The 27,305-nt window shown below is 60.0% G+C and overlaps 1 protein-coding gene across 4 annotated transcripts; it reads right to left on the reverse strand.

The window, feature by feature from the left end:
- Positions 1 to 449: 449 nt before the first annotated feature.
- RNF126 (ring finger protein 126) lies at positions 450 to 27,089 on the reverse strand. Of its 4 annotated transcripts, none has more exons than XM_063658024.1 (9): positions 25,387 to 27,089; positions 5,171 to 5,229; positions 4,578 to 4,641; positions 3,946 to 4,190; positions 2,700 to 2,762; positions 2,513 to 2,582; positions 1,759 to 1,852; positions 1,249 to 1,364; positions 450 to 1,160 (listed from the first exon to the last, which is right to left on the reverse strand). In XM_063658024.1, the coding sequence occupies exons 1-9, from the start codon at positions 25,453 to 25,455 to the stop codon at positions 1,011 to 1,013; spliced, it is 930 nt and encodes a 309-aa protein (XP_063514094.1). In that variant the 5' UTR covers positions 25,456 to 27,089; the 3' UTR covers positions 450 to 1,010. The 4 variants fall into 4 exon arrangements, with proteins under 4 accessions (XP_063514094.1, XP_054329540.1, XP_054329541.1 ...); XM_054473565.2 differs by lacking the exon at positions 25,387 to 27,089 and adding an exon at positions 14,991 to 15,240; XM_054473566.2 differs by lacking the exon at positions 25,387 to 27,089 and adding an exon at positions 14,991 to 15,238 and having other exon boundaries at positions 4,027 to 4,190.
- Between the last annotated feature and the right edge of the window lie 216 nt (positions 27,090 to 27,305).

Raw genomic sequence — 27,305 nt, forward strand, 5'->3', positions numbered from 1 at the left:
GATCTTCAGCAACTGAGATGAACCCACCGCCCTGGCCCCCTGAGCCCACAGGTCCCCACGCCTTGCCAGCTGTGCCCGAGCTGGCTGCACCCCGGGCCAGGCATCCAGCCACCTTGAGCAGTGGGGTCCGGCTCTTCAGAAGCGGCCATGAACCCGCGTGGCTGAGGTGCGACCGAAGGGTGGGGCAGAGGTGCTGGGCCCTGGCGCTTTAACGCTGGTGTTTCTGGTTTTAAATTTCACAACCCAGTGACACTGCCACCCTGCTACCTTGCCAGCAGCCCTCCTGGGCTTAACTTCGGGAGAGCAGTCTTGCTAGCGGGCCCTGGGCGCCAGGCCCTGCAGGAGACACAGACCCCTGGAGACAGGACCGGACTCTGCAGAGCCCGACCAGCCTCCCAGCTTGGCCCTTTCCTGACACACGGGCGCAGAAGGAAAGCCACGGCACCGGCTTCTGTTTGTAAGTAGTGTATTTTAAATAGCTTTCAAGATACACATATTTTTTCCTTTAAAAAAGTCTGTTGGAGCAGTTTTGTTCTTGAATTTTGCTGGTCATCCTCATGGTCCCGAGCCCCCGAACTCCGGGTCGTGGAGGCGGCCAAGGGGGAGGCTGGGCCCACGCGGCCTGTCCTGGCGGCGCCTGCAGTGCTGGTGGAGCCGCTGTGCCTGTCTTTTGCCACAAATCATGCATTGCCGCCATGTGAGCTCAAACGTCCGTTTATTTCAAAGCAGTAATAATTTAAAATTATAAAAATCTTTCCACCGCTGAACGTTTAGAGGGTGAGGTTAGACAGAGGACGGGGAGGCTGGGGACGCCCCAGAGGGGACCATGTGGCCCACGCCTTCCTGAGCCAGGGGGCCGGTGGGCCGGGTCCTGCCCTGGAACAGGCGGGACCTGCAGCGCCGACCAGCCGAGCGTGGCGCCGCCGGGGCACCCAGTCTGTGGGTGCCGTGTGGCGCTGGCTGAGGGTGGGTGGGAAATGCCCCGTGCTTTCCCGACGGCCGACGCGGGCTCATGAGTTGCTTGTGGCGTTCTCGTTGCTGGGCGAGCTGGAGGAGGAGGAGGACGACGAGGAGGAGAAGCTCACCCCGGTGAGGCCCGGGGGGTTCGTGGCCGTGTTCTGTCCCGTGAGGCTTTTCCGGCAGACGGGGCAGCTGTCGTGCTTTGCGGGGACAGAGGCAGGGACGGGAGAAGGGGCGGGTTAGAGGCGGGAGGGCCGCGGTCGGGGGGCGGGTGGGCGGGGCACTCACCTGCTCCAGCCAGGGCACGATGCAGCCGTCGTGGAACAGGTGGTTGCAGGGCAGCTGCCGCACACGCTCACCCAGCGCATAGTCGTCCTTGCACACGGGGCACTCGAGCCCGGAGCCTGCGGGAGTGTGCGGCTGCCGTCACAGCGGGCGTGGGGGGCCTGCCGAGCCTTCAAGGGCAGGCTACTCCACAGCCTCAGCCGGAGGCCGCCCCTGAGCCCAGCGAGGGGAGAAAAGCCGTGTGTGTGTCCCCCGGGCCGCCAGAGGGGACCTGGACAGAACCCTCTTCTCCCAGCCCACCTTCAGGGAAATGTTCGAGGCCGGGCGCGGTGGCTCACGCCTGTCATCCCAGTACTTTGGGAGGGCGAGGCGGGAGGATCACCTGAGGTCAGGAGTTCGAGACCTGCCTGGCCAACATGGTGAAACCCTGTCTCTACTGAAAATACAAATATGAGCCGGGCGTGGCGGCGGGTGCCTGTAATCCCCGCTACTCGGGAGGCTCAGCTCTCATACCTACGTGCTCCTCAGTGACGGGGACGGTGGGGAGGGCCTGGATTTTCTCTTTATCTGCCGGTGGGGGGCCCGTGTTTTCAAACTGATTGAGGAGCTGAAAGACAAGAGGCGAGAGTGCCGGGAGCTCCTCGGGGGCCCAGCCCGGGGCTCTGAAACGTGAGGCTGCAGGACCTGCAAAAGCACCGAGGCCGCGTTTGTCCTGGGCCCTGGGCCCCTTGGAGCCCACCCCGGGTCGGAGGTCACTGTGGAGCCCACGCGGCCCCCTGCTCCTGGGTCCCCTGACGGCAGAATGGGGGGGGCCGCGCTCCTAGGTCCCCTGACGGCGGAATGGGGGTGCTGCGCTCTGGCTCGCGGGCTACTGTGAGGGTCGGGTCCTGCCGGTGACAAAATGCTCCAAGGGCTCCTCAGCAAGGCTGAGATGGGTGGCACTTGGAAGCAGGTCAGGGCGTGACCTCTCGGGAAGAGGGACCACGTGGCCTCCTGACCATGTGACTGTGTGGCTGTGGGCGAGTCCTCCACACGGTTTTGCTACAACGTTCCGCGTGAACACAGGAGAACCCGCAAGGTTGCCAAGACTCAGAAATGGCAGGAGGAAGGCCGGAGCTGCCCCCTGTGACCGCCAGAGCGTGGAGGCTGTGCCCGCATGCCCTTTGACCTTTGTGAGGCTTCGTGGGTCCGGGCAGCGGGGCAGCTCCCAGGGGTGGGCAGCCCAGCCCTCCCCCAGCAGGCACTCTGGGCCGTGACCACGCTGTACCTGTGTGATGATGGCGTCCAGGCCATTGGCCCCCCAGGCGTAGTCCATAGGGTTTGAGTGCAGGACTCCCCTGGAGGTGGAAGGTGGGGTTCAAGTGGCTGACGGGCAGCTGGGGCAGATGCGTCTACCCACCCCACTCACCAGGGACCCAGGCTGGGGATGAGGACAGGCACCCCCTCCCACTCACCAGGGACCCAGGCTGGGGATGGTGGCGGGCGTGATGATGCCGTTGACGAGCTGCTGGATGATCCTAGAAAAGAGAGGGCCAGTCATGGGGTAAGGCCACCCCACGCACAGGAGAGGCGCCAGGCCTGCCAGGTCTGTGGTGAGCACTAAGGGCAGGGCCAGCATCAGCTTCTAGATGAGCTTCTATTTATTTATTTTACCATGAGCCAGGGTCTCACTCTGATGTCCAGGCAGGAGAGCAGCGGCTTCATCTTGGCTCACTGCAGCCCCAACCTGCTGGGCTTAAGCGATCCTCCCACCTCAGCCTCCCAAGTAGCTGGGACCACAGGAGACGTCCACCACTCTCGGCTACTTTTTTTTTTTTTTTTTTTTTTTTTGAGAAAGAGTTTCACTCTTGTTGCCCAGGCTGGAGTGCAATGGCACGACCTCAGCTCACTGCAACCTCTGCCTCCCGGGTTCAAGTGATTCTCCTGCCTCAACCTCCTGAGTAGCTGGGACTACAGGCGCCCACCACCACGCCCGGCTAATTTTTGTATTCTTTGTAGACGGAGTTTCGTCACATTGGTCAGGCTGGTCTCGAACTCCTGACCTCAGTGATCTGCCCGCCTCGGCCTCCCAAAGTGCTGGGATTACAGGTGTGAGCCACCTCACCCAGCCTCAGCTACTTTTTAAAAATTAGAGACGGGGCCTCCCTACATTGCTCAGGCTGGTCTTAAACTCCTGTCCTCAAGCGATCCTCCCTCCTCGACCTCCCAGAGCACTGCGAATACAGCACTGAGCCACCGTGCCTGGCAAAATTAGCCACTTTTAAAGATGACATTTCCAGCAGATGAGACACACAACCATAGAAGGATCAACCGCCAGGAGTGGGGCCCAGCGACGGCTCCCCCAGACTCTGTTCCACCAGAAGCGGGGCCCAGCAACGGCTCCCCCAGGCTCTGGTCTGGGCCCAAGGCCAGGACAGCGTTTGACGACACACATGTGGACAGCAGTCTCCAGAGCACGTGGGCCTGGCAGGCACGCTGTACCCCGCTCTGTGGTCAACCCACACACTCTGAGCCGGCACACTTCTGTCTCCGAAGGGCCCTGTGGGGAGTCACAGGGGGCTGGAGCGCCTGGCCGGGCGGCCTCTCCAGAGAGCCTACGGATGATGCCACATTTCTGTGGAACCCGTGCTGGATTCTAAGCGCCAGAACTTCTGACCTCACGGCGTGGGGCCCTCGCGGCCACCCCCGGGGCCCCCTCACCCTTCCAGCGTGGGGACGCCTTCGTGCCGGCCGGTGGCCCGCCGCGTGGTGAGGCGGGCGCGGGGCTGTCGGGCGCCATACCGGTGCCGGGACGGGTGGTCTCTCTCCCGCCGGTTCTCAGGGTCCCTGCCGTCGTCAGCCTGCGCCCCAGGAGGGAACGTGGGGATCTCGAAGCTGTCATCGAAGATGCCGAAAGCAAACTGTCCGTAGCCCTGCGGCAGCGTGAACAGGTGCTGGTCCACGTGCTGGGGAGAGGAGGGGGGCGTGACCTCGGGGGCTCAGGCCCGTGCAGGCTGCTGGGGGCGCTAGGGCACAAAGACAAAGGAGAAAGCAAGACGGGCCCTGCTGGGTGCCGAGTGGGAGGGAGACGCAGACAGGGAGGCAGGAATTGGGCAGAGCCTGCCCCGCTGGTGTGAGACGCCTTGACGGAAGTTTCACTTTCATCCGGGAAACCATCAGCCCCAACCAAGCAGCGTGGGCCACCCCGATCCCCGGCCTGGGCCCCTGGAGGGACAAATTTCCTCCGTCGTGTGGGCAGGGGGAGCCCAGGGAGGTGAGGTAGGGACAGGCTGGTGCTCGGGGCCCCGAGCAAGGCCGACACGATCAGGAAGCACGAGGGGCGGGCGACTCACCTCCAATGGTGGCCGACTCTGGTCCGTGGGAGCTGTGGAGGGGGCAGAACCGTTTTCTGTGCTCCTGGGGAGAGAGTGCGCATCAGCAGCGCTGGCTACCCCGTGCCCCCATGCGCCAGGCACTCCCTCCCCTCAAAAGCCCATGTTGGGAGAGCAGGAATTGTCCTTGGCACTGCTTCCCACCCGCCACCGCCTCAGCATTTGGCGCCGTAACCTGCTGCTTCTTCCCTCGCCAGTAAACCACGGGTTTCTCTGTAAACCAGTGCAGACCCCAACAACCTCCTAAGTGTGAGGATGTGGGTGGGGCCCCCATGGCCCCTTCCCCGGAGGGCCTGGGTCACCAGATCAGCCGCCGAGGCTGAGGGAGGTGAGCAGCTGCACAGGTTGCCGGCACTCCCCTCTGGCCCCGGCCCGGCCATCACAGAAGGGAACGGCACACTGCTGCCTGCACAGAGGAAAGTGCCCCCAGAGCCACAGACACCAGGGCCTGCCGGCCACACACTCAGGGGGGCGGACGCCAGCACAGCCCACACCCCTACAACAGCTGAGGCCCGGCTGGCTCTTCCAGCCTCTTCGACAGGGGGCTGCATTACCTGGTCTCTTCCGGAAGCTCCTCGATAAAACCAGACTCGCATCTTGGACAGATATAATCCTGCAGGAGAGAACAGGAGGCCGGGTCACGGCGACGCCAGCATCACCTGCAAACTCCCTCAAGGGTGAGGACAGAGGGGCTCCAGACCCAGCGGTATCTGGCTGGCCAGGCACACGCAGGCCAGGGCGGCTCCCAACCCGTGGGTCCTGGAGGGCAGCTGAGGGGACCTCGCCTCTGCCAGCCACCCGCTGACCCTTCGGTGGCTCCCGGCGATCTGAGCCCCTCCAACCTGCCCCACTGTGATGGGCGTCACCAGTGTCATCAGCGCCTTGGCTGAGCCCCTCCAACCTGGCCCCACGGTGACGGGCGTCACCGGTGCCTGGGCACCTCCACACACACATGGCAGCACTCAGAGGGGTGCCCCGATACCCCACAGTGGCATTTCCAGAACGCTCTGGCAGCCCCACACACAGCCCGCTCCCCTGGCTCGGGGGAGGCCACGTTCACACTGGCCACGCCCCTGCAAGACCCCATCCCCATGTCCCCCTAGAGCCAAGGACAACGCAAGGCCAACACGGTGATGTCCCAGAGGAGACGTGAGGACCCTGCCCGGGGACAGCCGGGTGTGAGTCCCAAAACCACGTTCACGGTTCCCCAGCACCAGCCTCAAGCCACAGCCATGCCGAGCAGGATGGACGCCATCCCCTGTGGATCTCACACTGCAGCGGGATCCCCAGGGCTGGAAGGAACTGCTGGAGACACTGGCTCACGGGGTGGACCCCTCATGGATGGCTGGGCCCCTGGTGATGGCAGAGCATGCCGAGCATTCGTGGGACCTGGGCTGAAACGTGCGTGGTGCCTCCCAGCCTCACCAGGGGCCGGGCAGATGCCGACGCACACTTCCCGCACAGCCTGCAGAACTGGAAACTGGAAGCCAAATCAACCGTTCTCTATGAACGACCTAGTCTCACGTGCTCCATTGCAGCAACGTGAAAATGGCCTCACACGGCACATGTCATCATGCCAGGGGCTCACACGGGGGTCCCAAGACCACCCCCAGGTAACACAGACAAAAACAGGGAGACGAGGCTCCCACGGTGCATGGGGGACTGCTGTGAGGGCAGCCAAGGCGGACCCCAGGCTCTGGGGATGCAGGTTGCACCGGGGCTGTTCAGTCTCCGCAGAGGCAGGGGCTGGGACCTCTCCAGCAAGCAAGATCCCGGCCTCACCCGCTGGGTCCCCGCCCACACCACACCGTGCCTGCCTCACCTGCTCCTGCCACTGAAGCACAGGCTGGGTGGGGAGGGACTAAGGCCAGGGTGAACAAACGATGCCAGAGGCACATGAACCCACCGTGAGAGGAGAGTGAAGAGGTACCATCTACAATATAGAAAAAGTGCGGCCCGGCTCCTGGTGAGGCTGGGAGACACCACATGCATTTCAGCCCACGCCCCACGAATGCTTGGCACGCTCCGCCATCACCAGGGGCGCGGTGGCTCAGGCCTGTAATCCTGGCACTTTGGGAGGCCGAGGCAGGCGGATCACCTAAGATCAGGAGTTGGAGACCAGCCTGGCCAACACGGTGAAACCCTGTCTCTACTAAAAATATAAAAATTAGCCGGGTGTGGTGGTGGGCGCCTGTAATCCCAGCTACTTGGGAGGCTGAGGCAGGAGAATTGCTTGAGCCCGGGAGGCGGAGGTTGCAGTGAGCTGAGATTGCGCCACTGCACTCCAGCCTGGGTGACAAAGCGAGACTCTGTCTCAAAAAAAAAAAAAAAAAAGACAGCCCAGGCCAGGTGCAGCAGCTCACACCTGTGATCCCAGCACTTTGGGAGGCCGAGGTGGGCACATTTGAGGTCAGTAGCTTGAGACCAGCCTAGCCAACATGGCCAAACCCCATTTCTATAAAAAACAAATTAGCTGGGTGTGCTGGGGCGGGTCTGTAGCTCCAGCTATAGGGAGGGGGAGGCAGGCAGGAGCGGGAGGCAGGAGGCAGAATGGCTTGAGTCCAGGAGGTTGAGACCGCAGTGAGCTGTGCTCCCACCACTGCGCTAGCCTGGGTGACAGAGCCAGACCCTGCCTCTAAAAAAAAAAAAAGAAAAAGAAAAAGAGAAACAGACAACCCAACTAAAAACGGGCAAAGTCGGGAGGCTGAGGCAGGAGAATGGCATGAACCTGGGAGGCAGAGCTTGCAGTGAGCCGAGATTGCGCCACTGCACTCCAGCCTGGGCAACAGAGTGAGACTCCGTCTCAAAAAAAAAAAAAATTGGGCAAAGGACCTGTACAGGACATGCCTCCAAAAACATGCACTGGGGAGCTGGGGAAACACAGCCGGCCAGCCCCAGCGAGATGCCACTTTGCCACTTCCCAGGGCCAGCCAGGACGAGATGCGAGACCCCGTTCAGGCCTGCTGGGAGCCCAGAAGTCTCCCAGATGGAACTACCCCACGACCCACGAGCCAGAACTTTCACTCCAGGCGCAGACCCCAGAGAAATGAAGACACTTGCCCACCAAGCGTTCACATCGCCAGAACTGGCAGGTCAGAGTTCACAGCAGCACAGTTCATCATCGTCGCCGGCAGGTACAAACAGCTCCAGTGTCCACCCGCACCTCAGAGCACGACTCAACCGTGGAAAGGGGCGAGGCCCACACCGGGCCACGGCGGCGGGGAATGCATCTTGAGGACATCACATCCAGTGAGATGCCAGACCCAGAAGGCCACGCAGCGTGTGATCCCACGTCTACGAAACATCCAGGACAGGCCGAGCCAGACACAGGGAGGGGACGTGTGAGCACCAGGGCCTGGGGGAGGGGACGGGGAGTGGCGGCTGGTAGGGATGAGGGGGGTTTCTTTTTGCAGCTGTGAGAATGCTCTGGAATTGGACTGTGGTGATGGCTGCACAACTTTATGAACAAACGTTTCACCAGGTGGATTGTACGGCGTGTGAAAATACTGAGGTAAAGCTATCAAAATAAACGGGCCAGGCGCCTGCGGTCCCAGCTGCTAGGGAGGCTGCGGTGCCAGGATCGCTTGAACCCGGGAGGTGGAGGCTGCAGTGAACCCGGGAGGTGGAGGCTGCAGTGAACCAAGGTTGCAGCAACAGAGTGAGGCAGCATCTCAAAAAAAAAAAAAAAAGAAAGAAAAAAAGGGCTAGGCGCAGTGGCTCACACCTGTAATCCTAGCACTTTGGGAGGCCAAAGTGGGCAGATCACTTGAGGTTAGGAGTTCGAGACCAGCCAACGTAGTGAAACACCGTCTCTACTAAAAATACAAAAATTAGCTGGGCATGGTGGTGGGCGCCTATAATCCCAGCTACTCAGGAGCTGAGGCACGAGAATCGCTTAAACCCGGCAGGCAGAGGTTGCAGTGAGCCGAGATCGCACCACTGCACTCCAGCCTGGGCCACAGAGTGAGACCCTGTCAGAAAAAGAAAAAGAAAAAGAAAAAGGGAAAGGGGAAGGGGAAGCCACCAACGACCACCACCGCGGCCCCAAGCTTAGCGTGGAGCAGGGCGGCTCTGCCACAGTGGCCGTGACAACTCTCCCCAGGCGTCGGTTCTTGGGGTGCGTTTAGGGTGTCGGGACTGGGATGCCCCACGTAAACACGCTGAGACTTCACAGTCGAATCTGAACCCCTGGTTTCTGCTGGTGTCGGGTTTATCTGGGCTCCTCCGGGCTCAGGGGTTGCTGCCGTCCGCCCGCCAGCTGACCCGGAGCCCAGGGCCGCTCCATCGCCTGGGTGGGTCTCTGGGAATGAAGGGGTAGCTCAGGGCTCAGGCTCTCCCTGCATGGCTGACTCCCCAGGCTAGCACCACCCAGTCGACCTGGAATGGCTGCACTGGCCCCCACTAAGGGCAGGACGTAAGTCAGCTGTGTAGCCACCCCAACCACCATCTTTCCTGCCGGGCGCATCCACAAGGTCAGGCAGCCCCAGAAGGGCCTGAGGGAGAAGCTGTCTCCCTCCGAGGACCCTGGCTTGCCAGCCCCAGCCCCGAATCTCTCCTGGACAAGCATGGGACCCTGCACACAACCACGTGGCCTGGCACAGCGCTTGGCCGCTCCGGTCCCCACGTGCCAAGCTCAGCCCCTCTGTGCATCACTGGCTTTCTGTCGGGCTCCTGGGTTCCCGTCTCAGTCCAGGGCACAACGCATGCTCCCGCCACCCACACTGCCGGCTCCTGACAGCCCGACCTGGCCACATACACACTCATCTGCCCCAGCCCTGGCCTCCTCTTGGCCCCCCACTGTCCTGCCCACAGCGGCCGTGGGGCCTGATGCCACAGCACTGTCCAGAACCCTCTCCCTGCAGCACCCACTCTGGCGTCGGGGCCTGTGCACGTCGGCCCTGCCACTGGAACGCCCACCCCAGGGGGTTCAAAGGTCACCTCTCTGCTCCAAGCCTCTGCCCTGTCATGGAGGACGGCCTGGACACTCACTCATATCTGAAATCCGGCCGCCATCGAGGACGCCAAGGGCTGCAACCCAACTCCTGGGTGTTGTCAGGGCTCTGGGCTGTCCCTCAGGCCCCCGGCCAGCCCCTCCAGGGCCAACGAAGGCCGGAACCGAGGCTCTGGTCACGAAGGCAAGTGACAGGTGGATCCCGGATATCCAGGGTGGAGGCTGAGCCTCTGCTGGCAGATGGTGGGAGGGGCTGGACCTGGGGGTCTCCAGCCGCCCTCCTCCTCCAAGGGCACAACCGAGAGACTGCTTGGTCTCATATTAAATCGGGGCAGCTGCAGGTAGAAATGCCTGGGCAAGGGGGCCTGGAGGAGGAGCTGCCCCACCTTCTCCGTGGCGGCACGCACTGGGGGCCCCCGCAGAGGCCCCATTGGAGCCTCTGGCCCTAGCAGAGGATGGTGAATCCGTTCACCTCTCCCTCAGAGGACAGATGCAGGAGATAAGATCACCTGGCATCATCACCATGGCAATAGCTGGCCAGGCAGCTAGGGTGGGAGGGAGCCTGCCAGTGCCGGGCTCCACCCATGCACCCTTGGAGCGCGACGGCCTCATCCCCGGGTGGGACCTGGCAGGGCAGCAGGGGCCCCTTCATCCACGGGGCCTGCACGGGGCGCATGCCCTGAGGGCCCAGGGCCAGGCGCGTGGAGGGGAGTGGGCTGGCGACCTGCAGGCCCCAGATGACTGGCTTCCTGGTGACGGTGACTCGGCCCCTGTGGGTGGCAGGGCCCTCGGGGAGCTGTGCACATCAGGAGACCCCAAGGAGGGTCATGGCGCAGTGCTCGGCCTCGGTAGGAGCCCCCGTGCTGGCTACTGTTTTCCTAAAGGGTGCCCAAAGCTTCCCAGCTGATCTGCAGTGTGTGGGCCCCGCAGCCCCAGAGGCATGGGCACGTGCGGCGCCTGCACCCCTTTCTTCCCGCCCTCAGCAACTGCCACCACATCCCACATTCACACCGTCTGTCCCTGGGACCCACGCACCACGCACTCCCAAGACAAGCTGGATGGATGAGGGGTGAGCAAAGCTGCTCCCTCGGCCCAGGCTGGGGCCCCGCCTCACATCCCAGGCCCCGAACTCGGCCTTCTCCTTCCCAGGTGGTTTCAGGCACCGCCACCACGGACCGGAACCCCACACGTGCCCATCCGTGCCGGTGCCAGGGGTGCTACAGCTCGCCCGAGGCTCAGAGGAAGGGCCTCATGGTGGCAGAGTTCTAAGTGGGAGGAAATTCAGCACTGGCATCTGCCCAAGGCAGACCCCAGCGCCAGCCGGCCCAAGAGGGCAGCCAACATCCACAGGTTCCCTGGGTATTGCTGGTGCCCAATCACAACGCCAGGCTCCACGCTCACAGGGTGCTGCGGGGAGCCTCTTCTGGAGAACCCAGCTGTGCAGAGCCGCTCCAGGGTGCTGGCCTGACGCTTGAGAGGCAGGGGCAGGCTGTCACTGTCACAGTATCTGGCACAACCGCAGACACACAGAGCAAGCAGCGGCCAGAGACAGACACCACACAGCCTGGGAAGACTCAGGCCAGGGCTGCTCAGGAGGCCTGGGAGGGCCAGGCCACTGCAGGGACCAGGAGAAGACAGGGTGGGCTGGGGGGCAGCTGGGGAGACTTCCCGCCCGGCCGCATCGGTGACACTTGCCGCAGCAGCCTCATTTCCCGGTAGCTCCCCGCCCACGCCGCTCTTCCCCGCCACCGCGGGCAGCAGGGCCCGGCACCCCCACCGTCCTCTCACCACCACTTGGGGACGCTGCGAAGGTTGCAGGCACTCGGGGGGTGGGGGGTTGGCAGGCAGAGCTGAGACCACCCTAGGAACCACCCAGAGACGGGGAGCTCAGGGGCAAGTATGGCACCCAGGGCCACCTCTCTGCACCCGCCTGGTTCCCGGGGGCTCAGTGCCCTCAGCAGGTCCCTGCCCTCCGGGCGCTCTCGCCCACACCCTACAGTCACAGCACCACAGTCAGTGCCTCCTCAGCAGGGTCGAGTCTGGGTCTGTGCAGCCGCCTGCGGCCTGAGCTCCAGCTGGCCTGTTTGGTTCCTGCCGCCACACGCCCCACTCTGGCTGACGCTTCCTTTGCTGCTCAGACACCCAGACACCCTCGTCATCGCCTTTTTTCTTTTGAAGGAGTCTTGCTCTGTTGCCCAGGCTGGAGTGCAGTGGCACGATCTCGGCTCACTGCAACCTCCGCCTTCCAGGTTCAAGCAATTCTCCTGCCTCAGCCTCCTGAGTCGCTGGGACTACAGGTGCCCACCACCATGCCCGGCCAATTTTTTGTATTTTTAGTAGGGATGGGGTTTTACCATGTTGGCAAGGCTGGTCTCAAACTCCTGACCTCAGGTGATCCGTCCACCTCAGCCTCCCAAAACGCTAGGCCCAAAGGCGTGAGCCACCGCGCCCGGCCTCGTCACAGCCTTTCATGGGGGCAACTGCCGCCCCTGTGCCATCGCCTGAGCCCCCGACCGCGAGTGTGGCTCCCCGCTCAGGATACCCTCACAAGTCACCAGGAGAGCGGCCAAGTGCCAGCCACTCTGCACACACACGCCCACCGGATGCCACGGGGAGCGAATCGCATCACCAAACCCACTTGGCAGGTGAAAAGACTGAGGCCAAGGCTGCCCAGCGGAGAATGGCCCAGCCGCACGGGGCCTCAGCCTGATCCCAGAGCCCAGGATGGCAACAGAGGCCTGGAACGGCCCAGCTGCCTGGGAGAAGCCCTCATGAGCAGGCACACAGCCCACGGCAGCCAGTCCCCCCGCATCGAGGCAGGCAGGAGCTTCCCGACAGCCAGCCCAGGTGTCTCAGCAGCAGCAGTGCCACCCCTGACTCAGCCATCGGGCAAGCTCCCCACCGGCAGAGACGCCCCGTTTCGAGGGTGTTGGTTGTGGCTGGGGACTTTCCCCATTACCAGATTCAGAGCAGCCGTCCCTCCCCAGAACGAACGCCAGGTGTGCCCATTTCCCAGCATAGAAAATTCATTTTTGAGACGGTGTCTTGCTCGTCACCCAGGCTGGAGTGCAGTGGCACCATCACGGCTCACCGCAGCCTCCACCTCCCAGGCTCAAGCGCTCCTCCCACCACCTCAGCCTCCGCCAGCAGCTGGGACTCCAGGCATGCAACAACACACCCCACTAATTTTTTTAGTCTTCTGTAGAGACAGGGTCCTGCCATGTACAGAGAAGTTCTGACACTGCCACGCTGTCTCCGGGCGCCTTGTTGCATCCTGCTCCAAAGGCACAAGCGGGTGCCCTTGGGATCACCCGCGGGGTGGACACAGGCAGTCCCCCCGCAGCCCTCCCTGCAGTTATTTGCTCTTAAGGAATTTACCAACGTCTGTGATTAAATATTTGTCAATCACTCTTCCATGCTGGGCTCCCTGGCCAGCCTGTAACTTCTGTGAGGGCAAAGACCACAACGACCTGTCACCACTGACTTCCTGTGACTACAGGAAGGCCCTCCCCAGGCCCAGTGACAGTGGGAGGAGGTCAGGGTCCTCCTTGTCCAAGGCCACGGGGCGAGGAAGTGGCTCCACCACACCAGGATCCAGTCTTGTGGGAGCTCTAGGAGCAGCTAAGTGTGCAGCCAGGTCAGGGCAGTGTCAGCTCCCCACAGCCACCACTCCAGGCTTCCCAAGGGCTTCCCAGGCCTGTCTCAGGGCTCAAGCGGCTGCGAGGGGCTGCCCTGCAACTCACCCAGGCAGGCAGGCAGGCTGTCAGGCAACCAGCCTCTCCTGCCACGGCCAGTGGGGACAGGCAGCAGAAAGAGGCAGGAGCGAGACCCCTGGGAGACAGAGGAGCAAGGCAAGGCTCAGTCTCAGCTCCCCAACCTTCGCCCCACACCCGAGATTTCACTTTATTTGTTCCTCCTGCTGGGGAGGGGAAGCCCTGTGGCTTCAGTAGAGAGGAAACCACACCTCTCTCTCCCCACTCCTGGGCCTGGCCCCGCTCTCCCGCCATGCCCCAACTCTAGCACTCGCTCCTTCTCTGTGACCCAGAGACAGGCGGCTTCTCCTGACTCCCTCCAGCCCCTTCCTGGGTCTCTGCTCCCAGGGAACTGCACTGCTTCTGGGGGGCTTAGGGCTCCTCTTATGGGTCAAAGCGTAGCAACAGCCGGGCGGCTACGCACACAGCACAGTAAATCCTCAATGCCTGCAGCCTCTTCCCCCGGGCACAGGGTGGGGGTCCAGACCCCTCCACCTCCTGCAGCTGCTCCCCTCAAGCTGGCCAAGCGGCTCCCGACTGAGCCGGCTCTGCCACTTTCCTGCTAAGCCACCACGCGCCTCAGTTTCCCCATCTATAAAGCAGGGGTGGCTCGACTAAATCACCACTTCGCACGTCAGCCTGGGGAAGAGCAACATGGGTTAAAAATGCAGACCACCGCCGGGCACGGTGGCTCACACCTGTAATCCCAGCGCTTTGGAAGGCTGAGGCAGGAGAATCGCTTGAGTCTGGGCGTTGAAGACCAGCCTGGGCAACACAGGGAGACCCTGTTCCTAAAAATAATATTAGAAATGCAAACTGCTGAGCCCATTCCACACCTACTGACTCCGAAACCCTGGAAAAGGGGCCTGGAAATAGCACCTTCAACCAGCGCTGCTCCCACCTCCCCCAAGGTGACATTAGGTCCGCGTGGGAAACACTGCCCTAAACGAGCAGGAAGTAGCACTCGGCACGCCCAGGCCCAGGGTCCTCTTGGGTGAGGGGCGGCTGTAAACACCTCGAGAAGGGGTGGGCTGCGCAACCAAGCCCCGGGAGGGGAAGAACGCAGGCTCCGGTCACAAAGCCCCGCCGGCGGGCCGCGGTCGGACCCCGGGACAGTGCCTGGAGCCTTCCGGGCCTGGGCCTGCCTCCAAGGCGGCGGCCAGAGCTCCACGAGGCGAGCCTGCAGCGAGGCGCCGGCGCCCCCAACCACGCGCTCGGCGGGGGTCCCCTGGCGTTATTCTCGGGGTCCGAGCCCCGCCAGGCCCAGCCCCTGCCCCGCACCGCGCCACCGGGCAATACCCTCTCTCTGCTCGCCGGGCCTCAGTTTCTCCGTTTGCAAAACCAGGCTCACCGGGCTCGGGGATCCCACCTGGGATCCTCGCGGCCTTTCGGGTCGGGAACGCCGCGGATGTGGGGGTCACCCGGCCGCGATCCCGCTGCGCCGCTCCGGCCAGGCCCCGCCTCCCGCCCGGGCCTCAGTTTCCCGCATGTGCAGGACGGAGTTCGCGGGCGCACCGCCCGGGCTCCCCGCGGATTCAGCCTGGGCTAGCGCTGCCCCGAGCCTCAGTTTCCCCGTCGTGGTTAAGCGCAAGCGACCCACACCCCAGCCCCGGCCTTGCCTCAGGCCTGCGGCACAGACCCTGCCGCCCGCCGCCCCGGCCCGGGCCTCACCGGCAGGCGCGGGACGATCTCCACGGAGCAGCAGTGGCAGAAGTACCGTCCGGGATGCGGCGACGCCTCGGCCATGGCCGCCGCCGCTTACTCCGCGCCGCCCGCCCCCCGCGCGGCACCCGCCGCCGGCCGTTTGCTGCTCCCTCGCCGGCCGACGCGCCCGCGCACGCTCACGCACGGCACGCACGGCACGCACGGCGGAGCGGGGGCGCGGGAGCGGCGTAAGCTGCGAACTCGGCGGGCAGCGGCCCGGGCGACGGTGGCCGCTGAGAGACAAACTAGGCCCGGCCGTTGGGCGGGGCTCCGAGCTGGGGCGGGGCTCCGAGCGGGGGCGGGGCTCCGAGCGGGAGCGGGGCTTCCGGCGGGGGCGGGGGCGGGGCCAAACCCAGGCGGCGGAAGAGACGAGGAGCGGGGCGTGCGCGGGGCGGGGCCGAGGCCCTCCTCGCCTCCGGAAGCTGCCCAGGGCCTCGTGTCCCTCAGTGCTTCCCTGCCTCGTCGCCGTCTTCCTTCACGGTACTTCAGTCCAGTGTCCCCACTGTTCCTGGGGCTCGCCAGGCGCCCTCTCCCCCGCCCCCTGCCCGGTGCAGCGCTCTCCCGACGCCCGCGTGGCTTTCTTCCAGGTCTTTGCTTAAATGTCAGCTTACAAGGTCTTCTCTGCTGCCCTCCTGCTCCGTGGCACTGATTCCCACCCGATGCACTGTCACGTCAGCTGCGCAGCAAAGGGATTTTTGGACCCACAGCAGCGCCTGACACACAGCAGGCATTCCCTCTGCGCTGCGGAATACAGGCAGACCTGGGGCTCAGGGCGCTGTCTGGGCCTCACTGGGACCCGTGGGGTCAGACAGAGGCTGAGGTCTGTGGGTTGCGGCCTTGTTTCCAAGATGCTCCGCGGGCTGACGGCCCAGGCGCCTCTCGGGTGCGGAGAGGGCAGGAAACCTAACCCCTGCTTCCAAATTTAATCAGTAGAAACGGTATCATCACCCAGCGCAGGCCAGGATCATTTCTGAGGTTAGTTCTGGCCCAATCATGCATGTATTTCTTTTTTCTTTTTTTTTTTTTTTTGAGACGGAGCCTCACTCTGTCACCCAGGCTGGAGTGCAATGGCCCGATCTCGGCTCACTGCAACCTCCGCCTCCCGAGGGTTCAAGCGATTCTCCCGCCTCAGCCTCCCGAGTAGCTAGAACTAAAGGCACCCACCACCACACCGGCTAATTTTTGTATTTTTAGTAGAAACGAGGTTTCACTGTATTTGGCCAGGCTGGTCTTGAACTCCTAACCTCGTGATCCGCCCACCTCGGCCTCCCAAAGTGCTGGGATTACAGGCGTGAGCCACTGTGCCCGGCCTCATGCATGTATTTCTTTCTTCACTCAACACTCATTAAGCACCTACTGCATACCAGACCCTATGCTGAATGCACGCAGATACCCCCAGCCCCATGAGATTGGACTGGAGCATGGGACTCGAGGGTGACTCTGGCTCTGCCTGGGGAAAGAGAGAGAGGGATTCCAAGGGGTAAGGACATTGGAACCAGGGCTGAGGGATGAATAGGATTTGGTTGGAGTTGGACTTCCTGCAAAATGAGGCATTGGAGCCAGACTGTTGAGGAATTAAGAGTTGGGGCCCGTGCATTTAGGTTTTTTGTTTGTTTGTTTGTTTTATAGAGATGGAGTCTGGCTCTGTTGCCCAGGCTGCAGTGCAATGGCGCGATCTCGGTTCACAGTAACCTCCGCCTCCCGGGTTCAAGTGATTCTCCTGCCTCAGCCTCCCAAATTGCTGGGATTACAGGCTGGGCACCACCATGCCCGCCTAATTTTTGTATTTTTAGTAAAGACGGGGTTTCACCATGTTGTATTTTTAGTAAAGACAGGGTTTTGCGATGTTGGCCAGGCTGGTCTCAAACTCCTGACCTCAGGTGATCCGCCCACCTCGGCCTCCCAAAGTGCTGGGATTACAGGCGTGAGCCACCGCTCCCGGCCTGCATTTAGGGTTTTGAATGTCCAGAGGTTGGGGACAGGGGCTTCAGCCTCCTTCCTGTCGTCTTTTCAACAGCGCGAATCCAGTCATTCCTGCTCGGACCACCAGAGAGCGCACGGGCCCCGTCCCTGGGAATCCAGGAAAACCCCAGGCTGGGGAGGGGCAAGGCTTGCCGGACCCAGCCCCTGCACCAGCCTTCGCGCTGCAGAAGTGTAGGAGGAGCAGCAGGCCTGGTTCAAACGACGCCAAACCACCAACTGGCTGTGTGTCCCTAGGCAAGTGGCCTAACCTCTGAGCAGGCGGCAGAACCTGAGGGTTTTCCGTTGGCTCGGGGCAGACATAAGGACCGCTGGCACCTCCTCAGCCCTCCCTGTGCTCTGCTGCCTGCCCCGAGTCACCCTACCCCTCGCTGACCCGTCCCCAGCCTCACTGGCCCCCTTGGGTGGGCTGAGCAGGTTCCCACCTCTGGGCCTTGCAAGGCCATGCCCTCTGCTGGTAGTACCCTTCCCCAAGTCCCCTCTCCTTCCCCTGCCTTTTTTTTTTTTTTTTTTTGAGATGGAGTCTCACTCTCTCGCCCAGGCTGGAGTGCGATGGTGCGATTCTCCTGCCTCAGCCTCCCGAGTAGCTGGGATCACAGGCATGCGCCACCACGCCCGGCTAATTTTTGTATTTTTAGTAGAGCTGGGGTTTCGCCACGTTGGCCAGGCTGGTCTCAAACTCCTGACCTCAGGTGATCCGCCCACCTCAGCCTCCCAAAGTGCTGGGATGACAGGCGTGAGCCACCATGCCCGGCCCCTTCCCCTGGTTTTTAGGAGGCTGCCCCATCCCCTTCCTGGGGGCTCCCCCATCCACCACTGCACCCCACTTCTCAGAGCCCCCTTTCCAACCCCCACAGCCATCCTCACATCCGTGGGTTATTAATGGCATCTCCCCATATGTGAGGCCAATACCCAGCGCACAGTAGGTATTCAGTAGATTCCCAAATGCATGAACAGTTGGCGAGTGTCTACTGTGTGGTGGGCTCAAGCAGGTGCTGGAAACACAGTGGGAATGAGAAGGAACGTAGGGATTTTGTATCAAACTAAGCAGGGCGAGGTGGCTCACGCCTGAGACCAGGAGTTCAAGACCAGCCTGAGCAACATAGTAAGACCCTGTCTCTACAAAAATAGAATTAGGCCGGGGACAGTGGCTCATGCCTATAATCCCAGCACCTTGAGAGGCTGAGGCAGGAGGATCGCCTGAGTCCAGGAGCTGAAGACCAGCCTGGGCTACATGGTGAAACCGTGTCTCTACTAAAAATACAAAAATTAGCCGGGTGTGGTGGCAGGCGCCTGTAATCCCACCTACTCAGGAGGCCGAGACAGAAGGATCACTTGAGCAGGAGGCAGAGGTTGCAGTGAGCCGAGATCGGACCACTGTACTCCAGCCTGGGCCACAGATGGAGACCCCATCTTTTTTGTTTTGTTTTGATTTTGTTTTGTTTGAGATGGGTCTCCCTCTGCCGCCCAGCCTGGAGTGCAGTGGCATGATCTTGGCTCACTGCAACTTCTGCCTCCTGGGATCAAGCGATTCTCCTGCCTCAGCCTCCCAAGTAGCTGGGATTACAGGCATGCGCCACCACGCCCGGCTAATTTTTGTCCTTCTAGTAGAGACGGAGTTTCTCCATGTTAATTAGGCTGGTCTCAAACTCCTGACCTCAGGTGATCTGCCGACCTCAGCCTCCCAAAGTGCTGGGATCACAGGCGTGAGGCTAATCATTTTAAATTTTTATTTTGTAGAGATAGGATCTGGCTATGTTGCCCAGAGTGATCTCCAACTCCTGGGCTCACGGGATCCTCCCACCTTGGCCTCCCGAAGTGCGGGGATCACAGGTGTGAGCCAGAGTGCCCGGCCACCCCTTTATCCCAAACACACTGAAAAGCAGGCTGCTCTTCCCTGAAGGCAGTAGCACATTGATCAAATCAGCCAGTGGGCATCGACACTGCTGCACACAAATGCACACACTCGCACCCTGCCCCAGGCCCCGCCGGCCACCCTGGTTCCACACACGGCACCGTTTCTCCCATTTCCTCTCACCAGGGACCTCGACAGGTGTGGGCTTGGTTCCGTGAGCTCTCCTGGCCCCTTTTTCAATTCAGGATCCCGTCCCGGTGAACCCTGGGGGCCTCGGTCAACATGAGCGAGTGGACTCCTAAAGGAATGACACGGGCCACTCCCTCCAGGACAGGGAGGTGTGTTGACAGCCCATTCTCACGTCCCAGGCAGACCAAGCCCAGGTAGACCACGTCCCAGGCAGACCAAGCCCAGGTAGACCACGTCCCAGGCAGACCAAGCCCAGGTAGACCACGTCCCAGGCAGACCAAGCCCAGGTGGGCCACGTCCCAGGCAGACCAAACCAAGGCAGACCAAGTGGCTGTGTCTTCACTCCTCCCAACCCCCCTGGGCAGAAAGAACTGCAACTGGCCCCATTGCACCAATGAGGAAACTGAGGCCTGGGGAGGAAGCTGATTGCCCGAGGCGGCAGCTTTGGGGCTGGACTGTGGCTGCCTCCTGAGGAAGGAAACAGCCCCTCCCTCCACCCTCATCCTGGCAGGGATTGGGCCACCGTTACTTCATCAAGTGTCCTGGAGCCTCCGCTGTGTGCCAGGAGCGGGGGGCCTGTGCCAAAAATGTCTGCCAAAACCAGCCATCCACCCAACAATATCCAGCACCATGACTGGAAGAATAAAGGCCCCAAACAGGGCCAGGGGCGGTGGCTCATTCCCGTAATCCCAGCACTTTGGAAGGCCGAGGTGGGTGGATCACCTGAAGTCAGGACTTCGAGACCAGCCTGACCAACATGGAGAAACCCTGTCTCTACTAAAAATACAAAGTTAACCAGGCATGGTGGCGGGCATCTGTAATCCCAGCTACTCGGGAGGCTGAGGCAGGGGAATCACTTGAATCTGGGAGGCAGAAGTTGCAGTGAGCCAAGATCGTGCCATTCCACTCCTGCCTAGGCAACAAGAGCAAAACTCCATCTCATTAAAAAAAAACTAGCCAGGCATGGTGGTGCCTGCCTGTAATCCCAGGTACTTGGGAGGCTGAGGCATGAAAATCACTTGAACCCGGGAGCAGAGGTTGCAGTAAGCTGAGATTGCACCACTCCACTCCAGCCTGGGAGACACAGTGAGTGAGACTCCATCTCAAAATAAATAGATAAATAAAGTCCCCAAACACACTTGATTTTAGCCCAGCACGACTCATGTCTGTTGCGGGAAGTCACGGACCCCGAACGGAGGGACCGGCTGGAGCTGCAGCAAAGGAACATAAATTGTGAAGATTTCATTTTAATATGGACATTTATCAGTTCCCAAATTAATACTTTTATAATTTCTTACGCCTGTCTTACTCTAACCTCTTAAGCCTGTTATCTTCGTAAGCTGAGGATGTACGTCACCTCAGGACCACTGTGATAACTGTGTTAACTGTACAAATTGATTGTAAAACATGTGTTTGAACAATATGAAATCAGTGCACCTTGAGAAAAAACAGAATAGCAGCAATTTTAGGGAACAAGGGAAGACAACCATAAGGTCTGACTGCCTGCAGGATCGGGCAAAAAAAGCCATATTTTTCTTTTTGCAGAGAGCCTATAAAAGGACGTGCAAGTAGGGAGGATATCGCTAAATTCTTTTCTTAGCAAGGAATATTAATATTAATACCCTGGGAAAGGAATGCATTCCTGGGGAGAGGTCTATAAACAGCCGTTCTGGGAATGTCTGTCTTACGTGGTTGAGATAAGGACTGAGATACACCCTGATCTCCTGCAGTACCCTCAGGCTTACTAGGGTGGGGAAAAACTCCACCCTGCTGAATCTGTGGTCAGACGTTTCCCTGTTTTCTGTTGTTCAAGATGCTTATCAAGACAATACGTGCACTGCTGAACATAGAGCCTTATCAGTAGTTCTGTTTTGCCTTTTGTACTGTTCCCTCAGAAGCATGTGATCTTTGTTCTGTTTTTTGCCGTTTGAAGCATGAGATCTACTCCATGTTCTTACACCCCCTCCCCTCTTGAAACCCGTAATAAAAAACTTGCTGGTTTAAGGCTCAGGGGTGCATCACGGTCCTACCGATATGTGATGTCACCCCCGGCGGCCCAGCTGTAAAAGTCCTCTCTTTGTACTGTTTCTCTTTATTTCTCAGCCGGCCGACACTTATGGAAAATAGAAAGAACCTACATTGAAATATGGGGGGAATGGGTCCCCTCGATACATGTCAGATTTTATTTATTTATTTATTTATTTTTGAGACGGAGTCTTGCTCTGTTGCCCAGGCTGGAGTGTAGTGGTGCAATCTTGGCTCACTACAAGCTCCGCCTCCTGGGTTCATGCCATTCTCCTGCCTCAGCCTCCCTGGTAGCTTGGACTACAGGCGCCCGCCACCACACCTGGCTAATTTTTTGCATTTTTAGTAGAGACGGGGTTTCACCATGTTGGCCAGGCTGGTCTCAAACTCCTGACCTCAAATGATCTGCCCACCGCAGCCTCCCAAAGTGCTGGGATTACAGGCATGAGCCACCGCACCTGGCCTTATTTATTTATTTTTTTTCAGACGGGGTCTCACTCTGTTGCCCAGGCTGGAGTGCAGTGGTGTGATCTCGGCTCACCAAAACCTCTGCCCTCCAGGTTTAAGCAATTCTCCTGCCTGAGCCTCCTGAGTAGCTGAGACTACAAGCACCCGGATGGGGTTTCACCGTGTTGGCCAGGCTGGTCTCCAACTCCTCACCTTAAGTGATCTGCCTGCCTCAGACTCCCAAAGTGCGGGAATTACAGGCGTGAGCCACTGTGCCTGGCCGTTTTGTTTTTTGAGATGAAGTCTCACTGTCACCCAGGCTGGAGTGCAGTGGCGCGATCTCGGCTCACTGCAGCCTCCGCTTCCTGGGTTCAAGTGATTCTCCTGCTTCAGCTTCCCGAGTAGCTGGGATTACAGGCATGTGCCACCTCGCCAGGCTAATTTTTTTTGTATTTTTAGTAGAGACGGGGTTTCACCATGTTGGCCAGGCTGGTCTCAAACTCCTGACCTCAAATGATCTGCCCACCGCAGCCTCCCAAAGTGCTGGGATTACAGATGTGAGCCATGGCACTTGGCCAATGGGGTTGCTTTAGGGCCCAGCTCACTTCCCAGTGTTCTCAGACCGCCCAGCAGGCCAGGCCTTCGGGCCTGAGCCGTGGTTATCAGCATCACAGGCTCCAGAGAATCTAGCAAGGCTTTGCCTCCTGGAGCCCAGGGGGTGGCAAGTTCTAGCTCAGAGGCTGCAGACAATAGACAGTAAGCCAATGCCAAGTATCTTTGGGCTCAGGAAGGTGGGACCGGGTGTCCCTGACTGTTCTGTACCAAGCCACGACCCGCGTCCCATCCTGGAGGCCGAAGGTGATACCGCAGGGTGAGCTCCCTAGAGCCCCACAGAACCCACTGCTCTGGGTCCTAAAGGCTCCCCTTGAATGAATGCAAACCTGCTAACTGCAAAGGTGGTTATTATTATCAGCTCCAAGGGACAGAAACTCGGTTTAAACTGGCTTCATCTCCCTGTGGAGGAGGAGTTCAGGCACAGCTGGATCCAGAGACGTCCAGTGTCACTGGGAATTGTTGCTGTCCCCTTTGGCTCTGTGGCCCAAGGGGCTGGCATCTCCCTAGCCATCAGAAAGAGCCACCTGCAATTTCAGGCTCACACCTCTCCAGCCCCAGCAGGAAGCAGGTGTCCCTGTCCCTCTCCCAGCAAAATTCCAGGGCTGTTGGCCAGGCATGGTGGCTCACACCTGTAATCCCAGCACTTTGGGAGGCCGAGGCCGGTGGATCACGAGGTCAGGAGTTCGAGACCAGCCTGGCCAATATGGTGAAACACTGTCTCTACTAAAAATACAAAAATTAGCCAGGCGTGGTGGCAGGCGCCTATAGTCCCAGCTGTTCGGGAGGCTGAGGCAGGAGAATGGCTTGAACCTGGGAGGCAGAGGTTGCAGTGAGCTGAGATCACGCCACTGCACGCCAGCCTGGGTGACAGAGCAAGACTCCATCTTAAAAAAAAAAAAAAAAAAAAAAAAAATTCCAGGGCTGACTCGTCCTGGTGGTTTTGTTTTCTTTCTTCTTTTCTTTCTTTCTTTCTTTTTTTTTTTTTTTTTTTTGAGACAGAGTCTCACTCTATCACCCGGGCTGGAGTGCAGTAATGGGAGCAGAAGGGGGGAACCAGCCCCAGGCTGGCCCTCGTCGTGTGGTCCCTGGGAGACACACGGGTCCTGGAAGCTTCTGAACCTGGTGCTGACCCTAGTCCTGACTCTGCAGGGCTGTGTGACTCCAAGAAAATCACTTCCCACCCTCCAACCTCATCCCTATAAATGGGGTGCCTGCCTCCCAGCCTCCCAGCAAGCAGCAAAGGGGACTCACCATGGTCCTGTCCTGGGCGAGCACCCATTAACTGGGTGATTAACAGGAATCCATGCTTGCATGCCGTGGGCCTACTGTGCGCCCGGCACTGTCCACATCCCACCTGGAACCTCTAACACTGGGGTCTGTGCCCATGTTACAGATAAGAAAACAGGCATAGACTGGGCACGGTGGTTCACGCCTGTAATCCCAGCAATCTGGGAGGCCAAGGCGGCTGGATCACCTGAGGTCAGGAGTTCGAGACCAGCCTGGCCAACATGGTGAAACCCATCTCTACTAAAAATACAAAAAATTAGCTGGGTCTGGTGGTGCATGCCTGTAATTCCAGCTACTCGGGAGGCTGAGGCAAGAGAATTGCTTAAACCCGGGAGGCAGAGGTTGCAGTGAGCTGAGATTGCGCCACTGCACTCCAGCCTTGGCAACAAGAGTGAAACTCTGTCTCAAAAAAAGAAAAAGAAAAGAAAACAGAACTAGAAGGGTCCAGGGCCTGGCACACAGTGGGCACCCACGGCTGCTATAACAAATTTGCACAAACTGCCTGGTTTAAAGCAACACACGGGCTGGGCGCAGTGTCTCATGCCTGTAATCCCAGCACTTTGTGAGGCCAAGGTGGGCAGATCACCTGAGGTCAGGAGTTTGAGACCAGCCTGGCCAACATGGCAAAATCCCATCTCTGCAAAACACAAAAACAAAAACAAAAAGTAGCCGGGTGTGGTGGGAGGCGCCTGTAATCCCAGTTAGTCGGGAGGCTGAGGTTGCAGTGAGCCGAGATCGCACCTCCGCACTCCAGCCTAGACAACAGAGTGAGACCCTGTCTCAAAAAAATAAAAATGGCCGGGCATGGTGGCTCACGCCTGTAACCCCAGCACTTTGGGAGGCCAAGGCAGGTGAATCACCTGAGGTAAGGAGTTTGAGACCAGCCTGGCCAACGTGGCGAAACCCCGTCTCTACTAAGAATACAAAAATTAGCCAATTGTGGTGGCAGGTGCCTACAATCCCAGCTACTCGGGAGGCCGAGACAGGAGAATCGCTTGAACCGGGAGGGCGGAGGTTGCAGTGAGCCGAGATCGCGCCATTGCACTCCAGCCTAAGCAATGGAACGAGACTCTGTCTCAAAAAAAAAAAAAAAAGTTCCACACGGGTCTGGCTGGGGGAAGATCGAGGTGTTGGCAGAGCTGAGTTCCTTCTGGCAGCTCCAGGAGAGAATCTGTTCTGCGCCTTTCCAGGCTCCTAGAGGCCGCCCACATTCCCTGGCTCGAGCCCCCTTCCTCCATCTCCAAATCCCGCAATGGCAGCCAAGTCCTTCTCTTATCCCGTCTCTAACCATAGAGGGCAGGCGTCTCCTCTTTTTTTTTTTTTTTTTTTTTGAGATGGAGTCTCGCTCTGTCACCCAGGCTGCAGTGCAGTGGCGCGATCTCGGCTCACTTCAACCTCTGCCTCCCAGGTTCAAGTGATTCTCCTGCCTCAGCCTCCCAAATAGCTGGGACTACAGGCGCCCACCACCAGGCCCATCTAATTTTTTTGTATTTTTAGTAGAGACAGGGTTTTACCATGCTGGCCAGGCTAGTCTTGAACTCCTGACCTCAAGTGATCCGCCGGCCTCGGCCTCCCAAAGTGCTGGGATTACAGGCGCACACCACCAGGCCCACCTAATTTTTTTGTATTTTTAGTAGAGACAGGGTTTTACCATGTTGACCAGGCTACTCTCGAACTCCTGACCTCAAGTGATCCGCCCGCCTCAGCCTCCTAATATGTTGGGATTACAGGTGTGAGCCACCGCGCCTGGCCAGGCATCTCCTCTTCTACGGACCCTTCAAGGACAGTGGGCCATCCGTATAACCCAGGATGAGCCCCTGTGTGAAAGTCTTCAACTCAGTCCCATCTGCAGAGCCCCTTTGGCCGGGGAGGGTGGGACACCCGCGGGTTCCAGGGATGAGCGCCCCATGGTCTCTGGGACCTCCATTCTGCTGACCACCCCCCACTGCTCTTCCCCTCACTCACAGCACAAGCATCTGTCTCCAGCGCACACCCCTGCCGTTCCGTCCAACGTTGGAGTCTCAACCTCAACATCTCTTTCCTCTGGGAAGCGTTCCTCAGTCTCCCCCAGGCCTGGGTCAGGCCTGGGGCACCTTTGCCATCTGGGCATCCTCTGCCACAGAACAACACTGGATTGTCACTGTCTGTTTACCTGTCAGGATGTACCTGGAGGGAAACAGAAGCCTGGGGTGTGAGCAGAAGCCACGGGAAGCCACGGTGGGTGTCTGAACCAGGGAGAAGTGTTATGGCGGCTGGGGTAGGAAGTGGGCTGCAGGGGCCAGGTCGGGGCTGGAAGTCCTAGGATGAGCCTCGGGCCTGGATAGGGTGGGGAGAGCGGCAGAGACGGGAGAGGGGAGGTGGTCACTGGGGTCTCAGGAGGAGGCAGCGCTCCGGAAAGGGTCAGTGACCTGTTAGAGGTCAGCCTGCACAGAGCCTCTGGGTTAGGGAAGACAGAGCCGGGAGCAGGAGGCCACTGGCAGCTGGCCTCGGTTTCCCCGGAGAGGGCCGGAACCCAAGCCAGCCAGACAATGACCCTTTGATTCGCACAGCCCAGGCCGGAGTGGCCAAGCCCCGGCGGGGTCAGGTCTTGGCCAAGGTCACACTGTCCGGCCCCCGCACATCCTCAGTGAGAACACAGGGTCCCGTCCCTGCCCCGCTCCCCAACCCGGGGAGATTCCCGGGGGGAATGCCAGAGGCCAAGGCCAGGTCGAGACGGCGGGGTGTCCCCCCTCAGTGCCACTAAGGCAGGAACTTGGCCCCTGGCCACTGGCTGCTGGGGGACACAGTCAGGCTGGGCAGCTAAGGTGGAGGAAAGGGTACACGTGTGTCTTCTGTGGGCACAGACCTCACTCAGGCTAGAGAAGGGGCTGTGCCGTGGGGCTGCTGGACACCTCCGTTTCCACCTGCGGGGCGGGCAATGCCAGCACAGCGAGTGGCCAGACACAGGCCTGCCCAGCAGACACCCAACCGCTCTCCACCACCTCAACCTTCTGTATTTTCCTGAAAGCATTTACCACTCTTTGAAGTTATAGATTAATTTGTTTCTGCATTTTGTTGCCTATGGCCCCTCCAAACCAGGAGCTCGGTGAGGGTGTGACGGGGTCTGCCTTGGTCACCGTGGCACCGCAGCACCCCCCAGGGTACCTCTGGCCAACAGGAGATGTTCACTGATGCCCTAGAAGCAGGAACAGAGGGGCTCCCCTGAGCTCGCCAAGGGCGCCTGACAAATCTGGAGGCCCCTATGACAGAATCAGCTCCAGAGTAGGAAATGTGTCTGCCTGCACGAAAGCCCCTCAGGCGCAGAGCCTCCAGGCCCACGGAGATGTCGCTGTCATACATTGTTGGAAACGCCTCTGCTGGAAACAGTGTTTGCTGAATCTCGGAGGGAGAGGAAAAAAACCTAGTAAACATTCTTGTTGATGTGACCTGGGGGAATGTCCATAAAGGCTTGGGGGGCTGATGGGGCAGAGCTGCCCAGGGGCCGAGGACAAAGGCCAGGCGTGTGCACACACGCACACGCGCACACACACACGCACACACACACACGCAGTGGCCTCCTTGGGGGCCGTGGCTGGGCGAGGCCTGCTGTTGTCTGCGATGCTGGAAGGTGCTGTGTCTCTGGGTCTGTCCCGGCCGCACCCCGTTCTGTCCCACACCCAACCTCTCCCCACCCACAGGCCGGCTCCAGCAGCCAGGTGGACGGGTGGGCGGCCCGCGCTGTGAGCAGGGAACCATATCCAGCTGAGGTTTTGGGTGTGTGGGGCGGGTCGGGACCAAGGAGGCCGGGTTGGGGGACTCAGACCACACTTGGACCATGAAAGTGACCACAGGCAAATCACAGAAACGGGATACAGGGATCCACAGACGTGCTCCTCGTGGGTCCC

The sequence above is a fragment of the Pongo pygmaeus genome, chromosome 20, assembly GCF_028885625.2.
Source record: "Pongo pygmaeus isolate AG05252 chromosome 20, NHGRI_mPonPyg2-v2.0_pri, whole genome shotgun sequence".
NCBI lineage: Eukaryota > Metazoa > Chordata > Mammalia > Primates > Hominidae > Pongo > Pongo pygmaeus.